This window comes from Malurus melanocephalus, unplaced genomic scaffold (assembly GCF_030028575.1).
Source record: "Malurus melanocephalus ecotype Western Australia unplaced genomic scaffold, MMel_1.1 scaffold_117, whole genome shotgun sequence".
Classification (NCBI taxonomy): Eukaryota; Metazoa; Chordata; class Aves; order Passeriformes; family Maluridae; genus Malurus; species Malurus melanocephalus.
Genome location: NW_026623349.1, coordinates 1,799,734 through 1,826,413, shown reverse-complemented (window position 1 = coordinate 1,826,413; position 26,680 = coordinate 1,799,734). Strand labels below are relative to the sequence as shown.

The window sequence follows — 26,680 nt, the reverse complement described above, 5'->3', positions numbered from 1 at the left end:
ATTTAACAAAATACAGGATTTAAGCATAGGTGGGTTCTGCACCACTGTCTTTTTTCATTTCATTAGCTTTTTCAAGTTCCAAAATATACATTCAGACAAATTCAATTAACAACTGAAGAATGTTTTTAACAAGTCAGCGCCTGCAAATTATCTATGTCTGTGTAACATTCCTGAACTCCAGGAAAAAAATGATTGTTTGATTGAGGAGGATTAAAATAAAATTGGGTAAATGTATGTTCTGTAAACAGTTTCTCAAAGATATGCATACAGGTTTTTTTTTTTAAAACAAAACAGAGTTCAACCTAACAATGTGGAACAGCAAAGAATATGATGTTGTTGTCAGCAATATTGAACATCATAGGCGTTATTTTTTCTCAAYATAAAGACACCTACTTTGTAACACTCCCTAATCTTTATTGAGTAAAATTACCAAAATCCTAATTGTTAGAAATCTTGAGTCTAAGGCAAGCTCGTAGCTGTGCTTATTGAAAGATGCTGTTTACACAAACTCATGGCAAAATTCTGCATTGTCTCAATGGTATGATCTTCAGAGACATATCATTAATCAGAACTATTACAGAACAACTATATTCTGCAAAGTAACCTTTTAAAATCAGTGAGTCAATTTAGAAAGTACACAAAACTTGAGTATCTACTGCTGATTTTCCATTTTTCTAGTTCAGCAGTTTCATCAAAGTCAAGAAATTACCACCCGGATTTAAAATCTGCATATGGTTCCATACCAACAAAACGAAACAGAATGTTGACTCAGAAGGGTAAGATTTCATAGCCTAAGTGAAAACACATAACAATCTGGTTTGCTACAGTAACACCCACCAATGTTTTCTCATGATTATATAACAAGAGAAAAAAGTTCATCCAAGCAGCAAAGCTGAACTGACTCAGCCCATGGTAAGGGAGGAGAAAAAAGCAGACAGCCCTTTCTACCAGCAGTCTGCCATCACACTGGGTATGTACCATGTGTAACGGTGCTGTTTCACACAGCGCTCTTGAGAGACAACAGCATGTCTCCTTTAAAGCCASTCTTGCTCACCACCCTACAACTACCAGCAAAGTTGCTATCTCTGCTTGACTTCTGTAGCTATCTGGAAACCTCAGTCCCATCATRCTAACAAAATGCACTGCAGTCTGGATCCACAGGATATTAGGGAAGCCAYAGAATAAATTCAGGCTCCAAACAGGCTGTGACAGCTCTGAAGAAGGGGACAGTAGCTTAGTTACAGCTAAAGAATAACAGTCAGCAATACATGCAAAGAGCACACAGAGGTGACTGTGCTCAATATGCTTAAGCTTTACTCTTGCCTGAACTCTACAGTTGTCAATGAATCTTATCTCAATCCACCTCAATCTTTACAAGCATTTCAAAACTCAATGGTATGAAGACGAGTATATAAAAAAAAACTGTTTCAGAGGACACTTTTACTCAAATTGGATGTTTTCTCAGCATTTACTTAGACAGCTGCAATAGCACTTTTAAGCCGCCTCTCCTGCCCTTTGAGCAGAAGCAGACAGCAGGCTCTCTCCTCAGCTATCTGAGGATAATTTTTTTTTTAATTTTACAATTAAAAAAAATAAAAATAAAGTAAAAAGTAAAAACATCTAGAATATAATGATGAACTTTACCTGAGCATTTGCACCAGCAAGTGCCTGCAACATCTGGTGGACAAACTGCTGGTGACCAGGTTCTGCAGTTCCTGAAGCTGGACTCGTATTTTCAGTGGAAACCGAACTAGGTACAGTGGATGCTGTGGGCGCTCCACTGCTTCCCACTCCACCCAAACCAGGATTAAATCTACATAAATTACAGAAAAAGAAATACACCACTTGAGAAACAAATATTAGTTTGTCTCTTCTCAYTGTAGTGGGTACAAATTCTGTCAAAGACGGGACAATAATTTGAGTAAAGTACGGAGACAAAGACCAAAGTTATCACTGTCTAGAATTGCAGAGCAGCAAAGAAGTGACAGATTTTAAAACAAGTTTAGTTAAACTAAAAAACAGCAGGAGGACGAGTCTTTAATAAAGACTTCACAAATCTCTAAATCTAAAAAGAATCAACAACACAAGGGAAGACTTCCCATCTAAATTTGTAAGATCAATTCTTACCCTGGTATAAGCCCCGGTGCTTCTGTTGCTAATGTCTGCAAGCCCTGCTGAATCTGTAGCAGAGCCTGCATTGCTCTGGGGTTTGACATAGCTGATAATGTGTCAGGATTCTGCATCTAGGAAACGGAGAGAAACTCTTAATTATACGTAGATGTTCCAAGATAATTTTTATTGCTAGATGTCTTATAGAATCTGACATAATTTCAGAACTTGGCTTTCAATTTTGTAGTTGTGTTTTTACAGGAAATCACTCAGACCTTTTTATCTTCTGTAAGAAAACTTTCATAGAAAGGGATCAATGAACTCTCTAAGTGTAATGCAGAAAAAGCATTTCAAATGAGAACTATATAAGGAGTAGTATTTTCATTAAAGATCTCAATCTTGCAAGGCCACAGGACTGTAGTAGTACATTATTCTAGAATTAGTCTCCTGTACTGGTAAGCAACATTGCTGAGCATGATGAAACTTGACTAATAGATACCTAAGAAAAAAGTAGTTTCTTTTTCCAAGCTAATTTCAGATCACAGCAATTTGATTGTGACTATTGGTATATATCTTCTGATCAGTAGTGCACTCACAGCCTGAAATGTAAACAAATACACTGCAAAATAGACCAGCAAGAAAATGTGTARTATTCAGGGATTCTCARTCTACTGTAACTTCAACTGCAAATTGGCTTTCACATCCACAAATGATTTGGAAGGGAAATCCTTTCCATTTCTGTAATGAAACATCCTAAAACCTCAGTATTTTAGACACAAAACAAGTGGCTTATGCTCACCTTTGTGTACAGACACAAGAGATAAGTGAAAAGTAATGTTTCAGTTACACATGACAGTTTTGGTAGTCAGACCTACTTCAAATAGCAGACAGGCTTACTAATCTTAGCAGCTTCCCCCTGGCAATTAGACCAGATTACTGTTGCTGAAAAACCACATTTGATTCATGTAGAAATCACAGATTAAGATGAAACTTCCTCTGGTGCAGAGTAGAAAGAATAGGACATGAAGAACTCTTATCTGGACTATGGGTGCCTAAAGAGACTTCAGAACAGCAAGTTAATATTCTTCATTCATCTCTTGGACTTTTACCTTTGTGATAGCTATAAGTCAAAGAGTAACTAAATGTATAGATGGAAAAGGTTACTCAGATTTTAAAGAGATAAACATTTTGGATTCTCCAAAGAAAACTGCTGCAACTACTTTATGAAAGTATTTAAATAATGACTTACTTTCAGAAGTGGTCTTACAGAAATGGTGGCCCAATAATTTTTAGAGCACTTAGGTGACCTGGATCTAATCTCTATTAATGTTATTAGTTTCAGTAGCCATAATTCTTCCCTAGTTTTGCTGGGCAATTGCCCTTCATTGCAGAAGATGCCTTCCATTATTCCATGGTTTCTGTCTCACAACCCCATAATATAAACACCAGTAGATAAGCAAGAAAACGCAAGTTGAAGTATTACCAGCATTCTAAGAACACYCAGATTATTTCTCCACGTCACCTGTTAATGCTATTAATCACCTAGCTGTAGACAGTGAATACAACAGAAGGAGATATCAAAAGGAAACAGAAATTATTCCTAYGGTTAATTACCCATTATTCACAGATTTCAAACATAAATGTGGTACTAGCTCCTCAGATACTGCTGAGTCATTACAAAGCAGTACCAATATGAAAACCACAGCCATTCATGTGGTTCAGACAATATAAACAGTATATTCTGAACACTGAACTTGCTCCTGTAATTCACATATGCACTCATTATTTTACTCATCAAACCTCCTGTGTGAAGTCAGATCTTGGCAATGCACATTTACAATGATTTGCAAGGAATGCCTAATGACAGAATTCATGCAGTAGAATAGCTTTTCAATTCCTAAAGAAGTCTTGCTCGCTTCTATTTAGGGAACAGAGTACTACTACACACTGTGGCAACTAATACCAAGCAGATACCTGGGCTGCAAACACACTGTTGGTATGAGGAGAAGACAGCAGCAGAACAGTATTTACAGGAAATACTTCAGAACTCATTTCTTTTAAATTAACTAATTACTTGGGTCTTTCAAGTCATGCTGTAGAACCTCTTTTCCACATATTTAAGGCAGGTTTGAAGACGTATGAGAAAAGCACAGCAGAACTCTGACTAGTAGTGGGAAAAGTACTATTCTTTTTAATTTGTGAAACAAATGTTGTCACAAACTGGTGTTTTCTGGCTGGTGTGCAGTAAGAACGTTTGTTCTTTTTAAGCAAAGAAGCAAGAACAAAYCTTAGTGGTTGTACTAGCCATAGACAACAGTCAGGTTTTACTTTGAAAGGGATGGAGACATTAAGCAAGCATAGCAAGGGACAATCTAACTTATAATCTAAACCTAATGAGAATATATTACAGAATCTAGCTATTAGACAAATCAAAGACGGGCACCAGTTTACCAAAAATATTCCTCATCAATGTGAAGACCTTTATTAAGAGCTAGTATCTCATCTTACTTGCTGAAGGAAAGTTGGAAGTTGTTGTCTCATTTGTTCCTGAAGTTGAGGATTTCCAACAAATAAAGGATTATTCAACATCATCTATAGGACAAAAATATTTAATTTCAAAGATCAAACAGTAAAAACCACTGGAGGTTTTAAAACAACTACTGATAATAAGTAACAGTCTATGAAAATTACCTCATAGAATAATAAYCATCTACTCTTTTGGCTAAAACTTTTTAGGGGTGTTTGTCTTCTTTTTTTGTTTGTTTATTTTGCTTTTGTTTGGTTGGGGCTTTTTATCTTGTAAGAGACTGAATTTCCAGATTCAAATGAGGTAGTCTTGCCAAGCATTACAAGAAAAGCTTTGTCTGTTGTGCCTCCACTACAAATCTAAGTAATAGCTTCGCTGAAAATATCACCTTAAGTCAAGTGAGTATTTAACCCAGAAAAGTCAGTGTTTTTTCAATCTCAGTTCAGTTCAGAATTTGAATTCTGATATTACACTTTAAAAAAGATTTGAAAGCACTTCTACAACATCATCCATGCAACAGCATCTACATTTTTACATTGAGCACAGGTTACAAAAGAGAAGTTAAAACCAGGATAATGTCTACATATGGTAGCAAGTCCCATCCCTTCATGTCCCCCAAATTAGTGGGGATATTTATTTACCCTTAGGTCTACCTTAATTTATAACCAAAGCATTTTTTGTCTGCTTCTTATGCTGGATCATAAGTTTAGGGCTGTAAAAAAAAACCACAACTTTACAAGGTATTTTAGAAGTATGTCAGGTATGACATCCAACTACCAACCAAAGAAACTCACTGCAACTAAKTGTTTAATGTAAACAGGCAATAATTTCAGTAACTTAGGAATTAAAATTTAAAACTGGCCCATTAGGCACAAGCAATYGTTGAGCTTTAGGGTTTTGTCTTTTTTTACTTTAATACACACAATATATTACTATACCAAACGCAATTTACCTGTACTGCAAGATCAGGATTCTGGCTTAATGACTGCATCATGCTTCTCATGTAGGGTGCAGACAACATATTCTGCATAAGTTGGGGGTTTTCTGTTATCTGCTGCAGCAAGCTCTGCATTCCTGGTGTGTTGAACATACCAGCTTCAAGAAAAGTTAAAGAGTACTTAATAAACATCCTAATTACCATCAGAGAAAGCAGACTATCTAAACCCAGAATGTAACCACTTGGTTTTCCTSAGTTCAAGACCCTGAAAAAACACCTCAGTGTGGTTCTGCTTACACAGACACATCTACCCTAGAAGACAGACAATGTATCCAACAAGAACTCCCATTAAGTGGCACATTACTAGCTGTTTTCACATTTGCATTGAAACAGAAAAAATACTACAATTCATCTAGAGATTACTTACCTTTGTTATTTTAAGGCAGTGTACAAGTATTATTATCACTCAGATTATTTTTCCTATTTTTTTATTTTTCCTATTTTTCTACAGAGGACTTTGATAATAGTAAAGTTTTCTACAAAAGTATATAGCAATAAAAACTGAATCAAAAACTCTCTTTCCCATGAAAKAATCATTTCAGCAAGTTCCAAGTTTGTGTAAATATATACAGTTGTAGTAAACACACCTCCTAGTCCAGGTCCCAAATTTGGTCCAGTTGAGCTCTGTCCCGTAGTGCCAGAAGTGTTATTTTCAGTATTACTGCTGCCACTGCTCTCACTACTAGTGCTGGTATTTGTGGTGGAGGTCTGTGAGCTGGACTGAGGAGCCCAGGGATTTGGCAGAGGATCTCTATTTTCTGTACGAGATGGCTGATTGTCCCCTGCTGCTGAGGCATTGCTTACTAAAGAGGCAAATGGGTTACCTCCAAACTGCAGAGAAAGGAAAGCAAACATGTATCATCTAGAAATTCCTACATGATGAAAATAAATGTTTATGCCTCTTAATCAGTTATCCTCACCATTCCACAGTAATTAAATGCAAATACTGTGAAAAGACACTAAATTTAGAGATATTAGGACCTCCAAAAATTAAATCACATTTCTTTTTGAAAATAGCATTGCTATTACCTTGTCTTTTGACCACAGTACGATWGTATCTTGCATAATGGTGTCTAACTTTAAAATCCTTTATTCTTCCCACCTTCAGTTAAATGTTACTAATCACACCTTMAAAAGGATTTTACTGGACCTCCAAATTTTAAGGCAATGAATTAAGGGAATTAAAAATTAAGCAATAAAGAAATTTATTAACTTTAAAACAGCTTCTCATTCACACAAAGTGATAGCTGTATTTCTTCAGGCTCAGAAGAACATAAGACTTTTAAAGCTTTTTCCTCTCAAGAGTAAAAGTCTGCAAAGCAACTTCAAATTTCAGGAAGYATTTTGTTAAGCAAACACTTGGAAATTTACATTATTTAAATGGTTTTATTTAAAAAAATAAGTATTTACTTTCAATGTCATTTGTAACCTCTTCTCACCTGTTCCTGTGCTGCATTTAATATTGGCTCCTGAATATCTGTGTACATACGCCGCAAGGCATTGTATCCCCCTGGTATACTTTCAAGGTTGCTCAAGGCTCGGTCCTGGTTTCGCATCATTTCCTGCATCATTGCAGGGTTTCTAGCAAGTTCTAGTGTCTAGAGAAGTGGAACGTTTAATCTGTATTAATAAGAAATCCATCCTAAAGTGAAAACGTCAGCATTTGGCAATATCTCAGTTATTCCTGTCTAACCCAGTTTAAAATTATGCTTAAAGCTGAATCATCTTTATGTTAATCAGCACAGTCCAATATTTTAGCAAGCATTCTACCACAACTGATTGGGTCAAAAAGACTGGCTAAACATAAATAAACCTCTGAATGAGCTATTCTTTTCTTTCTTCATCTTTTCCACACAATATACTCTTACCATTTCTAAAATCACTACATCAGGCAGCCTATAGCATGAAATTTAAAATAAATACATACAATTTCAAAAGCATCTATTAATCTCTTTGGGTTGTGATACATTTTGCCACACAACACATTTTATTTATCTTCTGATTTTAAAAGCATTTAGAAGTACTCACAGAGAGATACAATGAAAATAYGTAGTATTTTTGAGAATTACTTCTAATAGTAAAATAAGACAGCTAGACAACAGATTTCAAGCACAGACAGGAACACCTAATTGTAGCCTCAGAAGACATAACTAAACAGTCTTCAATGACTTTCAAAACTATGCTGCAGATTTTCTGAATTATCCATCTATTTTGGACATTGATAACTGGAAATGTAAACACTGGTTGTCTATGGCAACCTTTTATGTATTTTTCCATGAAACTAAATAGTTCAAGAATGTTTACACAGTCCACCAAGCATATCCAATTCCTGCTCTGTTGTTTTCAATTAAGCAGAATCAAAAGTTGTGAACTAACAGATCTTTCTACATACCTGTCTCATTATATCTGGATTATTCAGCATGTGACTGATTTCTGGATTTCTCTGTATCAGTTGCTGCATTTGAGGGTTAGCCATAATTAACTGCCTCATCAGGTCAGGATTTGAAAGCATGCTCTGAACAAATGGATTTTCCATTATCTGAACCATCATTTCCGGGTTGGACATAAGTTGCCGTTGCATCTGACTCTGCAACTCTGAAAAGTTTGAAGTATTTAAGCCCAGGCTACTCAGGCCTGCCAAACCTCCAAGGCCACCTTTAAGAGGATGAAAAAATATATTTGAGTATACTTCCAATCATATGCACATTCTTTCTAAATATGAAATACTTGAACATATCCCATACTTCAAAATAACAAAAATAATTGGAAAGTTCCATCTTTGCAAGGCTGTTGAGGAGTTACCCACTAAGAGTCTGCTTCCTCAAATAACAAGAGAAATAACTAAAAATCCAACAAATTTTATTCTTGAACAGAATTTGTTACAATTCTAGCAACTGTTCTTCTCACTTTTCAAAGCAAGATACAAGAGATATTTGAATTTTAGGGCTTTAGGTCCATGTCCTACCCCCTCTAGCAACACTTAMAAACTGCATTTGTAATAATCATTTATCTGTCTCCTCTTGGTTAGACTATAGCTGAGAAAGAACTCCCAATATGAGTTATRCTCCCTATTCTATCAAAAAGCAGAGTTCCTCTTGGTAATGATGCACCAAGAGGTAATTATGCTTTGAATTGTTGTACTCTGCAGAATCCAAATTAAAAATTTCAGAAGGTACTAGACAGACCAATGAAACCTTTAAACCAAAGAAAACATCTGATGACTATGATTGGTTTTTCCAATTATACCTCTTCTCCACTCCCAAATGCAAAAAAAAAAAAAAAAAAAAAAGATGAAAAAGAATGAAACAAAACCCCACTGCAATTATGGAAATAGGTTATTACTCCAGTCAATAGACTGGAGCTTCTTCATTCATAGAAGAAAATACTCATAATCCTATCAGACTTGAAATCTCAGAAATACTGAATTGTAAGGTAATCAGCAATTTTGTTGCTTTTATTGCAGATCTTGGCTTCATGTTACAGGTCACGATACAGRTCCAACTTCTATGATTCAAGTCATGTTACAGGTCCAACTTCTATGATTCATCTGTATTCAGGTAACAAGAATTCAGATGCACTTTTAAGAAGCACAAGGGCACTAGAAGGGGAGCTTCACTACCTATAGTGCCAAAATATAACATCAGTAGCACCTTATTACTCAATACAAAATAGTTCAGATCTGAAGCTCATGGTGAAACACTGTCACAATTTATCCAGGGAGGTCATGGACACCCCATCTCAGGAAGCAATCAAAGTYAGATTGGACAGGGCTCTGAACTACCTAATCTACATGAAGATGTTCTAGTTAATTGCAAAGAGGTTGGACAAGATCACCACTAAAGGTATCCGTTCCGAACTATTCCGTGATTCTATATAAAACCAGCAAAACACCTTTCCTCTGGCAACTGACTGATCAGAAACCTTCGACAACCAATTCAACACATATCTGTAATCAGGTTTTTGGCTGGCATGTTTATTTGCATTTTGTTTCAGAAGTTCTGTCTAGATTGTAAATAAAGCTTTAGAAACAACTACCTAAATCCAAGAGAAGATAACCACCATGCTACCTAACAAATATTCTTACCCAAGCCAAAGGGGTTACTATTTGTTGAAGCTGACGTTGAGGTACTACTGCTTGACGTTGATGTGGTAGCAGTACTCCCAGTCGTGTTTGCCTGTTGAGCTGGATGGTCTTGTGATCTAAAAAAGCAATTTTAAAACTTTATAGAGTGTAACACGTTATTTTAAGCAGTGCCATTATGTAGAAACGTAGAAATGTAGAAATAGTATTATACTTCAAAATCTTTAATTACAATTGGTTCTTGGTCAAAACCTGGTTATCTCCAGATGGCTTCCTGTAATAAATCTTTCTCAGACTCCTGTAGTATCATCCATTTTTCAGAACAGTAGTTTCAAATATTTAAAAACAGATGGATATCACTGCAGCCATTACCACCTCCTTGCCCTTCCCCACAGTACCTGCCAATGAATTGCTTTCTCTGTCATCACCATGTTTTAAAAACCCACGCCTCATTTCACTATACTCACATACTACCGATAGGATGCCCCCACCTTGAAAAAATAAAGCCTAACAAATGTAATGCAAATGTATTTCATGCCACATCTCTAACAGGATGACTTATTGAATGTGAAATTCAGTTAACGTCACATTTTATTAGAAGACAAATATCAGAACTCTCAATAACCTTTACAATTTTTAGAACAGGCTGAAAATGTAATCACACAAAGCTAAAGCCAGCATGATTTAGCACTCACCACACCCTCCTACAGCAGGTAGAAACACAGGTGCTGCCATGCAGTAAAAGCAATCAAGGAACTGAGCTTGAATAAAGCTAACTTGCCCTATCTGTTCTAATGAGACAACACTGCTTTGAAATCCAAATCAGTTCTCCACTCTCATTCAACAATCAATCTCATAAATATCTGTATTTGCATTACTATAGAATAAAATAACTTGTAAAACTATGAATTCAGACTKCACAAAAATATTTGAGAATTCGACAGTACACTAGATTTCATACTTCAGTCCACCCTGGAGGACCTTTCTCCTACAGAGATTCTGCGCTTGCTCCACTGAAGTAAACATCAGAAGAAAAAAAAAAAAAACAGACAAAAAGAAAATTAGAAAATGCCTTAAATGCAGACTTTCCTGAGGTTTCTAAGAGTTCTTTAACCTCACTAACAGCAACTGCAAACTTTGAACACAAGATAATTATCATCAGCCAAGCAGCTGTAACTTGAATGAAGATTATAGACTGTATGACTGTGTGACAGAAAAGTAGATGACACTGAAACTTGCAGTTCAATAGTGCTTCCATGGAAATGTGGGCATATTCTCTGAAGATAATGGTTCATGCTAGTGTCAAGCCTGTTGGCCTCCAGTCTTTCCATGATATTCCTGTCAAGTGSACATCACCTTTTTTTGCCCATTTTGCCATTACGCTTCATCCCAGCACTTGTCAAGCAAATGATACATATTGACCTAGAACTCTCTTCAGACATTCAACTGATCTTCACTGACAGCTAATTAGTCACTGCTACTCTCACASTGTAGAACATAGGTTACAAATTTCACTGAAAGTCTGTACCAGTCTGCAAAATGTGGCACAGTAAAAAAAAAAGTAATCTTTTTTTTCAAACCAGGATTGGTTGAGATATATGAGGATTCCTATTTTGAAGTTACAAATCTAATATAGCTTAGAAGGGAAAAAGTAATCTTCAGATCCAGTTTTGGAAAAGAACTTTTACTTATTCAGATAGAAAGTAACAGTAAAAGCAGCAGTCAACAGAAGAGTAAATAGCACAGTATAAAGTAGTTGGGAACAAATCAAGCTGGATACTCATGGYCAAAAATAAGCACTTTCCAGGCCACACTGGCAGAGTCTAAATCTTGTCTTAGGGACAAGCATAAAATAAAGGTATTTTTATAAGAATACTAATGAGATATTTCAGGACAATACTATACGTTTTTAGAGGTGATTTTCATTGTGCTAGCAATTCTCTCTAGCAGGTTTTAGCAYGTTTCTAGCTTATTCAAGCAAAGCTAGTGGGTGAAAACTTTAACGCCTCATTTGAAGATAGCATAGGTACATGCAAAGGATCTCTAGTTTTTTGTTTGCACTTAATTTTCCCASACATAATTAAAACATTCTGCAGATAATAGAAATACACTCTTCTAAAATGACTCAAAAAAGCAATAGAGTGAAGACAGGTAGTGCAATGCTGATAAGAGAGATCCAGGGACAACCAAAAATTCCCCAAAAGCCCCAAATGTGGCATTTGCGTTCCTGGGGGCTCCGCTGCCCAGAGGCAAAGTGCAAAAAGGTCCAACAGGCTGGCAGTGGTATTTTAGTATGTATAGCTATAGCAGATCCAACCTATAAATCCTCTGAAGACTGCAAGTCAAAAGCATCCTGCTAATACAACTCATGGAGCCTCTCTGCCACACCCAAGACTGTAGGTAAAAAAAGCAACAAAAAAAATTGTAACAGCAGAAAAATGGTTCAGATGCACAAGGCACAGAATTGCAGTATTACCTAATACTGTATTCAATACTGGCATGGCTTGTATCAGCCTAAATTTCAGGTGGAGGAAGCACAGAGCAGGAAAAGGAGACCTCTGATAGTACCAACAAGTATTTTGACTCCAGGACAGAGAACAWAATCCTTCCGAGGCATGAATATGGAACTGAACACATCCAAAGGTACCTGCATTTCAAAATGTACCTGCATTTAATGCAAATGCTACTAATTTCAACAAGAATTTCTATTTAATGCTGATGTTATTAGCCAGCCTTTGTGTCTTGGTAAGGCCTTGAAAGGGAGAGCCTATTTTTGCTCCCTCCTGTATTCCACACTATTATTCAACATCTGACATTTTCACATTAGAGGGAATCCTCACCACGAAAGGAAAGACCTCAGCACAACAGGAGCAAAACCACTTTCAGTCTTGAGTAATGAACATKTTATTGACTAATAACAAACTGCATTTGAAAGGTCTATTACTCTACTTGTTGRAAGGATTTTTGGACACTTCATAGGAAGTGCAGATGAGCTCAACTGATATAACTTTCTAACCACCATTTCAATGCTGCTTCACCAAAAAAAGTCTCAAAATCTAAAGTCTGTTTAGACAGATAAATGCATTGCACTAAAGCAATTCTCAAAAATTTCCTTTCCTTGTTTTACCAAAACAGAAAGTCTTTACTCACTGTGTTGGTAAAACAAAGAAAGAAAATTTGCTGCAGAAAAACATCCACTGCAGATTTTCATGTGTGAAAAGAAAATCTGCATAACATCTATTTATGGACAGTAAGACATGGTATCTAACAACTATGAAGCCAAAACACTGCCAGAACTAAAAAAAAAAGTTAAGTAACAAATAAAAGCARAAGACTTATATTTAGAAACATGAACACAACTTAAATACACAATAATTAAAAGAACACTGTAATTTCATAATTTCACTGTTAACTCACACCTGCTGTAACTGAAGACCTTGAAGGTGATTTAGTCAAATCTAGTTTTGCCCGACAGAAAGCTATTAATAAGGGAAAGTACTTTTACTTCTCTAGAGATAAACAAAAGGTCACTCGYCATTAAGGTTACCTGTTTTGTGTTTTGATAACCAGGTGAACAGTGAGTCCATCATGAATTCCATGCTGAGTCAAAGTATCTTGATCTTTTAAAATTTTTCCAGCAAATATCAACACAAGCTGATCAGTATGGGACTTGAAACGCTTGGAGATTTCTTCCTTGAACTAAAAAAAAAAATTATAAATGTACATAATTAAATACTGAACTAGAATTTTAAGAAATCATTTAAGAACAATCTATTTTTTACATTTGCTGTATTACCTGACTTGTATTGCACATTCTGTTTTTCAAAAACTACAAATACTTTCATTTTCTCAGATTTTCTTTTGTCCATAGGAAGATAGAAGATATTTCTCTCATATAGAGAAGGAAATCAGAAGAACTGTACATCTAGATCACTAGTTATATAAGTCATGACAACAAAAATCCCTCTTGAAGACTATAGTGACTTCCATCAGGCAAGCATCCATCACATAAATACACACTAGTATATATAGTATTTAACCACACCTACATGTATACACACCGTAAAGTATGCCTATAATTATATACTAGCAAGTACACACATACAAATGTGCACACCATTGAAGCCATCCATTGCTGAAGGACTGATGATGCAATGTCACAGATAAATCTATCTAGACTTTTGCCTGAACTGAGTATCCTCTCTTCTTAGATGTATTTTTGGTGTCTTCCTTCCATGTGTCAAAACTAGCGTTCCTTTCCACACRGGCAGAAGTTATACCTTAGATGGCTCTGCTTTCTCATTCAATGCACAACACTGCTAGATGAAATGCAGTTGCAGCCCAGGAGATAATGATCAGCCACATTTTTCATTTCATTAGGAAATCATTCCCTCATTAAAACAACTGAACATGGAAGTCCATTCCATACCTCCTTGCCTTCTCAATCAATAATTACCAAGTTATGCTTTGAATTACTTTTAATTGAAATTTATTATTCTCTGGAAAAATGTTGTCATTGAAAGCAAAATATTCATAAAACTTAAAAAGAAAGATGTCCAAGAAAATGATAAAGCAATGACTTGCTTATAACAGATACATTTATTCAACAAGACTAGTCAGCAGATTAAGTATTTTTAATACAATCCCAGATAGTTAGAAAATCCTTCAGTTGTGTTTAAAATTTTTTTATTAAGTTGACTGTAATACTTTAAAAAGATCCTACAGAATTCTCACTCCATACAGGAGAATAAAATACTAATTTGCAACTAGCTGTTAATAACTATATTTGATATAAGGTAGGATTAAATAGTAAAATTCCAACGCACTATGCTTTGAAGGATGAGTCTTTAATTGAAAGGTTTCTCTCTCTCTAAAGAAGAGAAAAATAAACAGARTTTAAAAAAAGAGAGAGTCCAAGAGACAACAGTAGCTAAATCTCTGCATTGGCGCGGGAGATTGTCCTTGGTTAGTTAAATCTACTCATAGAGTTAAGTTATGGTTGTTGCAGAAATAACTTATAAGTAAGCCTTTATCCTGGCAAGATTTAGACTTTCAAGTATTTCAGAAAGTCACTCAGTCCGTTACTTCCCCAAGTGGGTTACTTMTTATTTCTCATGTTTATCTAGTCTGTTCTCTAAGGTCCCCCCGCAACTTTTTTCCAAGAAACCTGTTTCAATGTGTCACTACCTCATGTCTTCACTGTCCTTCCCACAATGAACAATACAAACAGATTATTGTTGTCCTTTGAATGAGGGACTGCTAGGCTAATCTTTCATTGAAGGATATTTTCTAAACCAACCATTTCCACCCCGCTTTGGATTTTCAAAGSGAATTACTCTCCTCTGTAAGTGCGGGGATCAATAGTGGCCAAAATATTTCACAYCAGCTCATCTCACTTAGTGAAAGATAAACCCCACACGCTGCAAGCTATATTCCAATTTGCAAGAAAAAGTGAGAAATCCATGTGGGAAAACATTCATGTAACAATACTGACTTCTTTAATAGCTATAAACTAGACATTTTGTAGAATCCCAGAAGAGGCTAATGTGTACACCTCAAACATCGATACGTGGATGGCTGCAGAGTCAAAGAAGGAGTACTGGTAATAAGTGACAAGAATTTTTGGTAATAACCAAGGATTTTCTGTAATAATATGCCATAAGAAAGAACAAGGTGTGGCTGGTGAAGGTGGCCATACAGAAGTAGGGCAGCACTTTTCCAGGACAAATATCCTTGCTGTAGTCCCTAGAGATGAGCACAACACAGAACAATGCAAGCATAGGAATGCGACCGAGAAATGGGTAGGGACTATAGGGAGGGATCAAAACCACCCAAGACTCGCGAAGTCCTCTGACCCATTTCCAGAAAGGTCTGAAAGAACAAACTGTGTATGAAAACTACATTGATTGTAGTTAAAACTAACTGGATTGATGGTGGAGCTGGGACTGGTGATCTTTTTCTCTCTTTTCTTTCTTTTTTCCTTTCTTTTCTTCTCTCTTCCTTTTCAGCTCACCACTTTATTCAAAACACACTGCCATGTACTTATATAGTAGATCAGTGACATATCATACCAATTTCCATCGTGTGTAATCTACAAAGAAAACTTTCTGAGTTTTTGTGAACTACTCTGACATCCATCACTCTTTTCTGTGATGTCTCATGCTTAAGGGGGAAGAAGCTCTGACAAATCTTGAGTGCTCACTCCCACTTTAAGGATGGAACATCACACCTTCTTCAACTGTTCCGGTAGTTAAGCAACTGTTCAAGTAGCTGCTTCCTATTCTGTATTCTTCTACTTAATTACTCTTAATATGCATTCCAAAGTAACACAAAACCAGCAGAAATACTTAAAGCCTTGGACAAAGCTAAAATATCAGAATAAAGGACACCTATACTGTGACAAATCAAAGTTTGTCATTTACCTAAATTCACTTATTTTCCACAAAATGTTGTGACAGAGAAATCCACAACTTGATTCTCATCAGAAGGCTGATATTGTAATAGAAACAATATTCACGGAATCATAGAATATATCAGATTGGAATGGTAYCATAAGGAACATTGAGTGCAACTTCCTGCTCTTTGCAGGACTACCTGAAACKAAACCATATGACTGAGAGCATTTGCCGCATGTTCCTTGAACTCTAACAGGCTTGGTGCCATGACCACTTCCCAAAGGAGCCTATTCCAGTGACCAAGCACCCTCCCAGAGAAAAATTCCTCCCTGAAGTCCAATCTGAACCTGATGCAGCTTCATTCCATTTTCTTGTCTCTTATTGCTGCTCACCAGGAGAGGAGATTGGCTGTCCTCCCTTTTGTGCCCCACCCGGAGGAAGCCGTAGGGTGCCATGCAAAAACAATACGGAAGACATGAATGCAACCATCAGTTTATCATGACCCACAAAATAATGTCTACAACAACATCCATGGATGATCCAAACGCACACTAGATCTACTTCCAGTCACAGTAATAAAACTATTGAGAATAATAAGCTAGCTTTGGCTGAGACGTGTTTAAAGCCTAATCGAGATACAAGGAAAAGTTATGTCTCTTCCTCAGCTTCACTTTAGTTCAGTATGACACTGAGACTTTGAAATGATAAGGTATAAGCAGAACCAAGTTCTCTGTTTGATAATTCATTCAGAGAAGACCATCACATAAAATCTATATAACCATGCAAGACCTATTACGAATGAGTCTGCTTGCACAATATTAACTGTCAAAAACACTTTAAAAAACAGATTAGCTTCAAACACTTTATTTTCTTTTTGTTGAGGCAGAGACTCATCTACACAAATGGAAAACATAATCCTACAAACATTGTTGAAAAAGAACTTGAAGAGCATTTAGTTCCAACTCCTCTGCCAAGGCAGGGACACCTTTCASTAGACCAGGTTACATRAAGCCCAGCCTGGCTCTGAATGCTTCCAGCAATGGGGAAAACACGGATTCTCTGGGCAATCTGTTTCGGTATCCTCACAGTAAAGAATTTCTTTCTAATAGGAAAGACGGTAAAGTTGTATCATCTCYTTGTATCATCTCCAYGCCCTTGTAAAAAGTCCCCTCATGATCTTTCATGTAGCCCTCCTTTGGACACTGGAAGGCTGCTATAAAGACTCCTGGGAGCTTTCTCTTCTACGGAACGAACAACAGTGTCTCAGCCTCTCTTCATAGCACATGTGCTCCAGCCCTCTGATACTCTTAGTGGCCTCCTCCTGATTCACTCCCACAGGTCCATGTCCTCCTTGTGCTGTGGACCCCAGAACTGGATACAATGTTCAAGGTGGGATCTCATCAGAGCAGAGGGGAAGAAACTCCTCCCTCACCCTGCTGGTCAAGCTGCTTTGAATGCASCATAGGACACAATCAAGTTTCAGGGCTGTGAGAACACATTGCTGGGTCATGTCCAGCCTCCAACCCCCAAGTCCTTCTCAAGGCCGCTCTCAATCTACCCTGCCTATATTTGTGTTTGGGATTGCCCCAACCMAAGTGGAGGACCTTGCACTTGGCCTTGTTGAACTTCATGATGTTCACAGGAGCCCATTCTCTCAAGCCCAGCAAGGATGTCATCCCTTCCCTCCACCACTTCATTCACAGCACACCRACTGGCATTGTTGCGGTGCACTCCATCCCACTGTCCATGTCACTGATGAAGAYGTTAAACAGTGCCTTTGTGTGTACCGATCCCTCAGGACACCACTCATCACTGATCTCTACTTGGACAATAAGCCTTTTACCACAACACTCTGAGTGCAACCACACAGTAAACTCCTTATTCACTGACTGGTCCTTTTGACGAAATTTGTCTCTCCAGTTCAGAGACAAGTCATGCAGCACAGTGTCAAATGCTCTACATAAGTGAAGTTTATGATTATGTCACTCACTCTTCCCTCATCCACCACCACYGCAACCCCAACACAAGCAATCACCAAATTTGTCCTTAGTGAAGCTGTACTGGCTGTCACCAGTCATCTCCTTACCCTCCACATGCCTTAGCATAGTTTCCAGGAGGTTCTTTTCCATGATCTTGCCAGGCACTGAGGTAAGACTGATCASCCTGTAGTTCCCTGGGTCTTCCCAATTTCCCTTCCCAAAAAAATATGGGTATTTTGTTTCACCTCTTCCAGTCTGTAGGAGCTTCCACAGAGAACTGCTCCAAAGTTTCAAACATGATGAATAGTGTCTTAGCAACTTCCCCGCCCAGTTCCCTCAGGGACCATGGATGTATCTCATCAGACCCTATTCCTATCAGGAATTGTTCACCTTCAGATTCCTCAAAGGGTCTCAAACCTGATCTCCTACACAGGTTCTTCATTCTTGAGTCTTTGCTTTCATCTGAAGAGTGTGGCTGGAACACTCGCCAGCAAGGGGAACAGGCTGAGTAGGAGCTGAGCCCCTGTACTGTGTATCATTTGTTTCTCTTGTGTTTTTCTCTTCTCTCCCTCTCATTCATTAGTACTGTTGTTGTTGTAGTTATTGTTGTTGTTTTAAATATTAAACTGTACTAAACTGTTCTTACATCAACCAATGAGTTTTACTTATCTTTTCTGACTTCTCTTCCCCATTTTACTAGGCAAGAGAGAAGAGAGGAAGCAGTTGCATGATACTGAATTGCTGGCTGAGGGTAAACCATGTCAGATTATGATGATGGAAATTAATGTATATTTATGTAGTTCTAACAAAAAGGTGTTGTTTAGGTCTTCAGTTTGCACAAGATAACTAAATAATAGTATCAGTGAATTATAGTTAAAATACCTGGYCCACTGGGAAAACCAAAACCAGAAGATCAGTGTCACTGGCTGGAAATGGTGAGCATTTCTGTCCAATTCTCCTACTGCAGTGACTCATCCTTTTAATTAACATGTAACAATCCAAGCAACAATGTCAGTTCATTTACTYATTCTTCTAAAATACAATTTTTACTTCATTGTAATAATGTGGTATTACAAAGGTGTGCAGTCATTTCAACATACTTAACACCTAGTGTATTCATGGAAACTAGCTCATTGTACTCCTCTAATAACTGACTACTGTAAAAATAATATAAAATCATGTCAATTTTTTTACATGATTATTAAGACAAATATGCAGAGAGAAACACAATGGGAATCAGACTGAAACACAGAACTAACTAGGGAGAGGCCTGGTTTTCCTAGGCAGAAAAATAAAAAGCAGTTTTAAGCAGAGTGAGTTGATTCAAGGTTACATTCTCCTCAAAGCACGGCAACTTGTAGATTTGATATGAACAAATCTAAAGCTCATCTTGCTGAAGCACTTTGCGCAAATTACCATTACCTCCTAGATTTAAACTTTTTTTTTGCTCTGAAATACAGCAGTGTAGTTTTTCATATTGAAAACACYCATTGACTTTTTAGCAGCACACCAGCACTTCTTGTTTATACTATTTCCATGCCAAATACCCTTACCTTCATAGCAACTTTAAAATAGTCACAATTAACAAAACTTGTCTTTTTTTTGCTCTATGTTAAGACACCTGGAAAAAAAAAAACAACTCGGTGAAGCAAGCTAGGATTTTTACTATAGCTGATCAACTTGATWGCTTCTGAAGGTTTTTGCAAGGTATGGGTGGACACCACAATATTTAAATCCAGTGCTGAACAAATGCATACAGGTACCCAAGCTAGTCCAAGTAAAAGCTCTGTCATCCAACAAAGTAAATATCTCAATATACACAAAGCAGAACAGCTGACTAAACCAGATATTATTTTGCACTGTCACTTTGCAGAGCACATCCATAATTTAAACATTAACCTATTAACATCTGGCAAGCTGGCCTTGGAAGGACCTGGTAAAAAGTTATTCCAGGCAAAGTATTAAAATTCAAATTCTCCTTTGACAAGTTATCACCACATAATGATTCAAAAGCTTCTGCTGGCTCATTTTATGACATCCAAACCAGCAACTGTAATAGTCTTAGTATCCACCTACATGACAAAAGATAGTGAAAAAGTAATAAAAACAAATAAATTAAGAAATATTTTCCCAAATTATCCAAAGCTCAACTCATTAAGTCATATTTAAAAATGAAATTACAGTTACAAACTGGCAAAGGTCTTGGGCATTTAACATCCAAGTCCCATTGAAAGCAGAAGAAAACAGGCTCCTAAAAACTTCAATTACTTTGAAAATACTAACCYACAATTTTATCTAGATAATTGTAAAAAAAAAGCAAGGTTGCTGATCCTCCCCACATGAAACTCTGTTTTCAATACAACATAGGATGATATAGAAGCAAAGGTTTTCACTCACAAGGCTGAACTACAGTTTTCATTCCCAGCAATCCCTCAAACAGTTCTACTACAAAGAAAAATTTTGAAACAGCATTACCTTGTTCAGCACTGCTCAAAATACACCCATGATATTTAAACTTTCAACTGTCTTTCCTAGCAACATACACAGTTAAGGGTATTTACTAAATTCTAGTCTGGCTTACATCCACACTGAGAAGTCTCAGGAGCAAACTTTGATAAAATCCAGCTTTCCTTCATACAACAGAATTAATGGTTACAGGTCGTCTTGACCCAAGAAGTAAGGAACCAAACACACTCATGGCCATATAACCACTGATAGCTGTGGTTTCCTTTAGAGATGAATCATGAGCTGGTCATCTTATGACTGAATTAAAGTGAGTCAGTAAAAACAARGTTTTATTGCACAATCCTAGGACACTATACCAGAAGAAAGAYAAGAATATGTCATTTCAAGCAAGAATACAAGCACTTTTGGCCCACAGCAGATAAAGCATAGCTAGCAAGAACACACAAAATAACGCTTCTATGTAAGAGTATTGTCTTTCATGTCAGTGGAGTCACTCTCTTCTGGTGGCTTTGCCAATGATCCATGGTAGTTTCCCAATCAAGTTACTTCTTCAAATCCCTGCAACCAAACCAGATTCACAAAAAAAAAACACATTTCAAAATACAAAGTCAGATTCTTGATGAGCTTACAAAACTAGCTGCCCACAAATGGCAAAATGCAGCAGTGCTTTTTAGTGTAAAGGGCTCAGGACTCAAACTCTAGCCGTTTCCATTCCTTCCAGGGATCCTCCAGCAAGCCACTCCACTTCTCCAAGCTTCTGTTTGGAGAAGCAATACTTCCCCATAAAAGCACTTGGCAATCTACTCCCTCCCTGTTCCTTGTGTACCTGATCAGTGACAAAGCAAGGCAAATGAGGAACTCATTCATTTAGAATAAAGCACTGTCCTGGCTCAGGCCGGGCCAGGGTTAATTTCTGTAGCAGCTAGGAGGGGGCATGGCCAGGACCCAAAGGTTATTCTATGCCACCTCTTGTCATTGCCAATAGCTGGGGAAAAGAAATCATCCAGGGAGAAGGAGTTCCTTCTGGTCAAGAAARCATGGTAGAGGGAGACATCCAATTGTCTATTTTTAAGCATTTTTTTCTGTGTGAATTATTGATTTTCTTGTACCCTCTGTCATTAGTACTGTTGCAGTTAATATTTCTTTGCTTATCTCATTGCTGTTTCCAGTAAATTGTTCTTATCTCAACCTGTGATCTTGACCTTTTGTGCCTCCAATGCTCCTCTCCAGAGTGCCTTGGGTTGAGTGACAACTTTAGAACAGTGAAAAGAGAAAAAAAGCTTTCTAAGTTACAGGAAACTAAGTTTCAACTCAACCCACTGAGGTTTTTGCGCTGCACAAAAAGAGAAAATGCTTCAACTCCTCTCTTTCATTGTTAATTTCATCTTGAAAACTCTCATTTATATTACACAACTCTTAATTTAACAACATTCAATGTTATTTAACAAATAAATAATGCACTGAGGCACAGGGGGAAGGAGGAGGAAACCTAGCAGAGAGAAGAGTGACAATGCAGTTTGGACAGTCTCAGTGAGATCACTGAGGGAGTAACATTCCGAAACAACAGCAGCACTATTTAGCAAGAGCCCAAACTGGAGAGTTATCAAGATTATTCTTGCACTTAATTTTCTTCTTCGTAGTTGATATGGCGCCGTGTTTTGTATTATCTCCATCCCTGTCAAAAGCAGACCATRTCACCAAATATTCCACATTCTTCAGATTTTACCCTAGCTGTACTCCCAGACAATGACCTTTTTTACAGAGTCAAGGCTTACAGTCACTAGAAAAATCTTGACATGGCACCCCTACCACGGCTGGCTGTTTATTAACATATTCTATGCTGTGGTAATTTTGAACTGTGCACAGGATAATTTTTTAAAACTCTGTGGCATCCCTGACTGAGGGTGAGGGATTTTAGTAAAAACAAACTTAAAAGACAAATGCAAGCCCTATCTGACATGAATAAASGTTKTKTTTTTTTTTTWAATAATTTAAAAAAATAAAATGGAACCACTTGCTTTTATGCACAAAAGACACTTCACAGCGTTACTTAAAGAGGTTTTATTTTACTCTGTCTGCTAGTCATTTAGCAAAAAACACTTGTTGAATACTATGGTCAGATAAGTGATACTTTTGACTYACATCTAACTAAGAAAACAATCAGGAAAGTCAGTGTACTCTTACTTCTGAAGGTTCTCTTCTATCAAATAACTACTTATCACTCCTCTAAAACAAGTCTGAGTTCACAAAAGAAAAATAACAGCTTAAGAAATATGGATAATCAAGTATATTACAAGGCTGTTAGAAGTCAGTTTTTCCTTTTGCTTTTCTTCCTCTTAGGGAAGTTCTCCCCATTTTGTTGCTAAGGAACAATAATGACCGGGTACTTAAGAGACAAAAGATATTGCCCAGCTTAGGGGAGGAGGACACCTGCCCAGCTCCACTCTTTCTCTGGCCCAGCTCCAAGATTTCTTTGCCACACTGTAACTCGCATCCCCTGCCACACCGGGGATGCCTTGCAGTTCTGGCTACAGCTGCCAAGTTTCTGATTCATCTCATCTACACCCCAGGACTTTGCTCATCCCTGGCTTCATAGCTTGCTACAGCTGTCCCTGCTACAACTCCTTTTGCTATCCAGAGAGAGCACCAAGACGGGCTCCCCCTGTGAGTTCATAAAATGCTCCTTCTCTACTTATTTCCGTCAGCTGAGTCCGCCATTGCCACGTGAGAGAGAGCAAGAGAGAGAACAAGAGAGAAAGAGCAAGAGAGAGAAGGAAGCAAGAGAGCAAGCCGGCCGGAAGCCACAGCGGCCCCTGCCGGAGCGGAGGAGCCATTGCTCCCCGCCCTGCCCCAGCGCCCCCTGCCGGCCKTGACCGGAACTGCACTGGAGGGGGCTGGCCCCGCGTTTATGGGGTTGTTTRTTGTTGCTGCCATTGTTGCTGTTTGTTTGYCTTGTTATTAATACTAGTTACTGTTATTATTACTAGGAACTGTTATTCCTTTTCTCCTATCTTTGCCTAAAAGCCCTTTAATTTCAAAATTACAATAATTGAGAGGACAAAGGGTCATATTTTTCATTCCAAAGGAACCTTCCGCGCTCCTTAGCAGACATCTGTCTTTCAAACCAAGACAGAGGCAGACACTCATAAAAAATCACATCTTTATGTGTTACAATGCACTGAGATACCAGACGATGGAAAACCTAATACAGAACACTTCRTGTATTCAAGTGCCTCGAGACACTCGAAAAACAACAGAAATCTGTATTACAATCCTGAAAAAGAAGAATAGACTGGATTCCATCACAGAGTTTCAACCTATTTTGTTTATACCATTCAGAAATCCCTGGATTACAGAAAAACAGTGAGACAGAATGGGATCATGTTAAAAGAATTAAAATTATACTGTTCTTAAAAAGTAAACTACCTTACATTTTAACAATTTAACATTTACAMCTGTGTGATCTTTACAAAGCAGAAGACTACCAATTTGAGATTGAGAGAACCAGGAACAAATATGAAATCCTGGACTTACGGATTTAAACTGTACTGAAACTGGAATCAAAAGTACAACTTTAGGAGCTCTCCACTTGACAAAAATCAGTCTCAACACAACGGATACATTTACACTTATAATTCACTAGCTCAAGGGTTTTTATCTGTAGTTTAGTCTAGTATAGAAAGCAGATTTGCATTCACCTATTTTAAAAAACATAATAGAAGCTGTTAAATATGCTATTACTGAGAAATGTATTCCATACTGAGGAGGAATTCTGTTTAACAGTTGAAGCCTATAAAAACAGAGAAAAAAAACCCTAAACCTGCAAAAGAATCTAATCTGTTTTCTGTGAAATGAAACTAAATTTCACTAACTTTTTCAGATGGGCATTGCTCTGAAATTTTCATATAATCACAGGACTAGCAAYAGTTCTCTGCAAGAAGTGCAAGCTTCTGAAATTAATTAGCACAAATTTACTGTGTCTAYTGTTTGTTGGTGCAGCAGTTAATAACACACAGCTAGGCACGTTACTCTCTTTCAGAGTTGTAATGCTCACAGAATGGACAAGTSAGTAACTTTCAGTGTGCTACATATCCACAGACAGGAACATTGAACCAATTAAAATAAAGTTATGTATACCTCAAACGTCAACAAAAGGCACTTTACAGCACCTGCAAGTATCAGCAAACTAACTCTTCCAGAGCTCCCTAATTCTAAATGTTAAAGGTAAAACTGTTTGTCCATGTAACCAGTTACAACACCTCAACATTCAAACAAATCAAGTCGTTCACTAAGATATGAAGGCATGAGTCGTTCCTAAAATGAGCACACTTTTTCTTTGCATACAGGCTTTACCAAAACACGTTAAGTCAACTCTGATAAGTGAGAAATTGCAAAGATTGTACTGTCACAAAGTCAGAAAATAAACTGAAGGGGAAAATCATAGGACAAGAGACAAACAGTTTCACTGAGCTATAGTATCAGTACTGTCAGGGTCAGCTAAAGTCAACAAGCTGATAGGTATTCATCTGTACCCACCATGAAGTGGGGTATTCACTCATTTATTTAGTCTCTGCAGTAAGCAACATCAGTATCACACCAGTCAAGAATGCAAATATTTGGTCCTTGTCATAATACTGAGCCAAACTGTGCTCAGCACAATCAAATGTTTTCACAGAAAAAAAGACAAATGGACAGCCGTTGCAATCAACCGACCTCCCAGAGTGGCTTTGTACTTTATCTTCCATACCAACCTGCATACTCACTGTTCTAATTGCACAATACAGGATCACAGTAACAAATCTGTTCTGCTGAAGTCTTCCAATATAGAAAAATATCATGACAGAAAAGTTGCAGACCTGGCTAACATTAAGGGAGCAACATAAAATAGAAGTTGTGTAGCCCTAAATCTGGCCCTGATAACTTTAAGTATTTTCCTAGAAAATCTTAAGTTCTTGTTCTGGCAGTATTCTGAAGTGACTGTAAATAAATAAACAATTCACTAAGTTAAAATATTATCTACAGAAATATACAGTCGAAGGGAGTTTCTTTTGCTGGGTTTTTGGGTTTTTTTTTCAAACTAAAAGTTACTGGCCCACCTATCTCAACTGTACAAACCACTGATCCCAGACGCATTTGAACAGATGTGAAACTTGTCTGGTATTTGAGATTAACCTATTTTCAAGGCTGGTTCTAGGAACACTACATTACTAATTATTATCAACAGCTTATTTTTGSAGTTTAAGAAAAGCAGCCAATATTAGTCACACTGCAGGCACAGTGCATTTTTCCAGTGCTATTATACTGCCTGGGACTTCAACCAAATGGTAGATCCACCAGGGCAGTCTTACTTCACAAAATTAAGATATAACTGTAGATCTAATCTTTTAACAATAGTTCCAAAGAGACAACACCCCAGAGTTTAAGATATCTGTGCACAAGAAAGACGCTTAAAGCACTGTGCTCTGTGAATTCCCTGAACTTGCATGAAGCTTTCAATAAAAATTCATGCTCTCACTAGGTTGTACAACTATTTCAGTTCATGACAACTGTTTATTTGAAAACCTGGCAGCTCCACCAGTATTCAGATCTGAAACAAACTTGTTGAAGTCAATTATACCATAAAATTCACAGCTTAAGTAAATCTGTTTATAATTTCTGAAGTACCCAAACTAATGGCTGACTGCTTTTCAGGACAAACGCAATACTCAGGTTAGAATCAGTTTATGAATCTCTCCTTTGAAATACCAAACAAAGAAAAAGCCCCAAATGTGCAATGACTTTTACAAAAACTGCATTGGCRCTGCTCACATATCTATGGAGAACAGAGAAGTGAAAAGCCCCTTTCAGACTGAGATTGCTGGGAAAGCAGTGGACAACATTAAAAAGCAAACACAGTCATTTTACTTTCAGGAGAAATGCCTAGATCAAGCTTGCAGAGAGAGYAGCTCACAGCACACAATACTGCAGCTGCCAAAAGACTAGAGAAGATAAGAAAGCAGTCTCAATCCACTGGCAGCTGGAGAGGACCTCAACAAAACTCAGTTGTGGGACACTTGTAGCCCAAATGCTGATGTGCCAAAAGTAAGCAAAACTCCCTAAACAAAACAAATGAAGACCCAAAAACCA

At 37.4% G+C, this 26,680-nt stretch overlaps 1 protein-coding gene across 2 annotated transcripts in view; it reads right to left on the bottom strand.

Moving 5' to 3' along the window:
- The window catches only part of UBQLN1 (ubiquilin 1), a 30,826-nt gene that overhangs the window by 2,136 nt on the left and 2,010 nt on the right, over positions 1-26,680 (bottom strand). For both annotated transcript variants that reach the window (XM_057370031.1, XM_057370029.1), the window contains exons 2-10: positions 13,262-13,413; positions 9,718-9,833; positions 8,026-8,288; positions 7,073-7,231; positions 6,221-6,464; positions 5,589-5,731; positions 4,618-4,701; positions 2,128-2,243; positions 1,645-1,813 (exon numbers count right to left, since the gene is read on the bottom strand). In XM_057370031.1, coding sequence (XP_057226014.1) covers positions 1,645-1,813; positions 2,128-2,243; positions 4,618-4,701; positions 5,589-5,731; positions 6,221-6,464; positions 7,073-7,231; positions 8,026-8,288; positions 9,718-9,833; positions 13,262-13,413 — 1,446 coding nt within the window. The remainder of the gene's footprint in view (positions 1-1,644; positions 1,814-2,127; positions 2,244-4,617; positions 4,702-5,588; positions 5,732-6,220; positions 6,465-7,072; positions 7,232-8,025; positions 8,289-9,717; positions 9,834-13,261; positions 13,414-26,680) is intronic.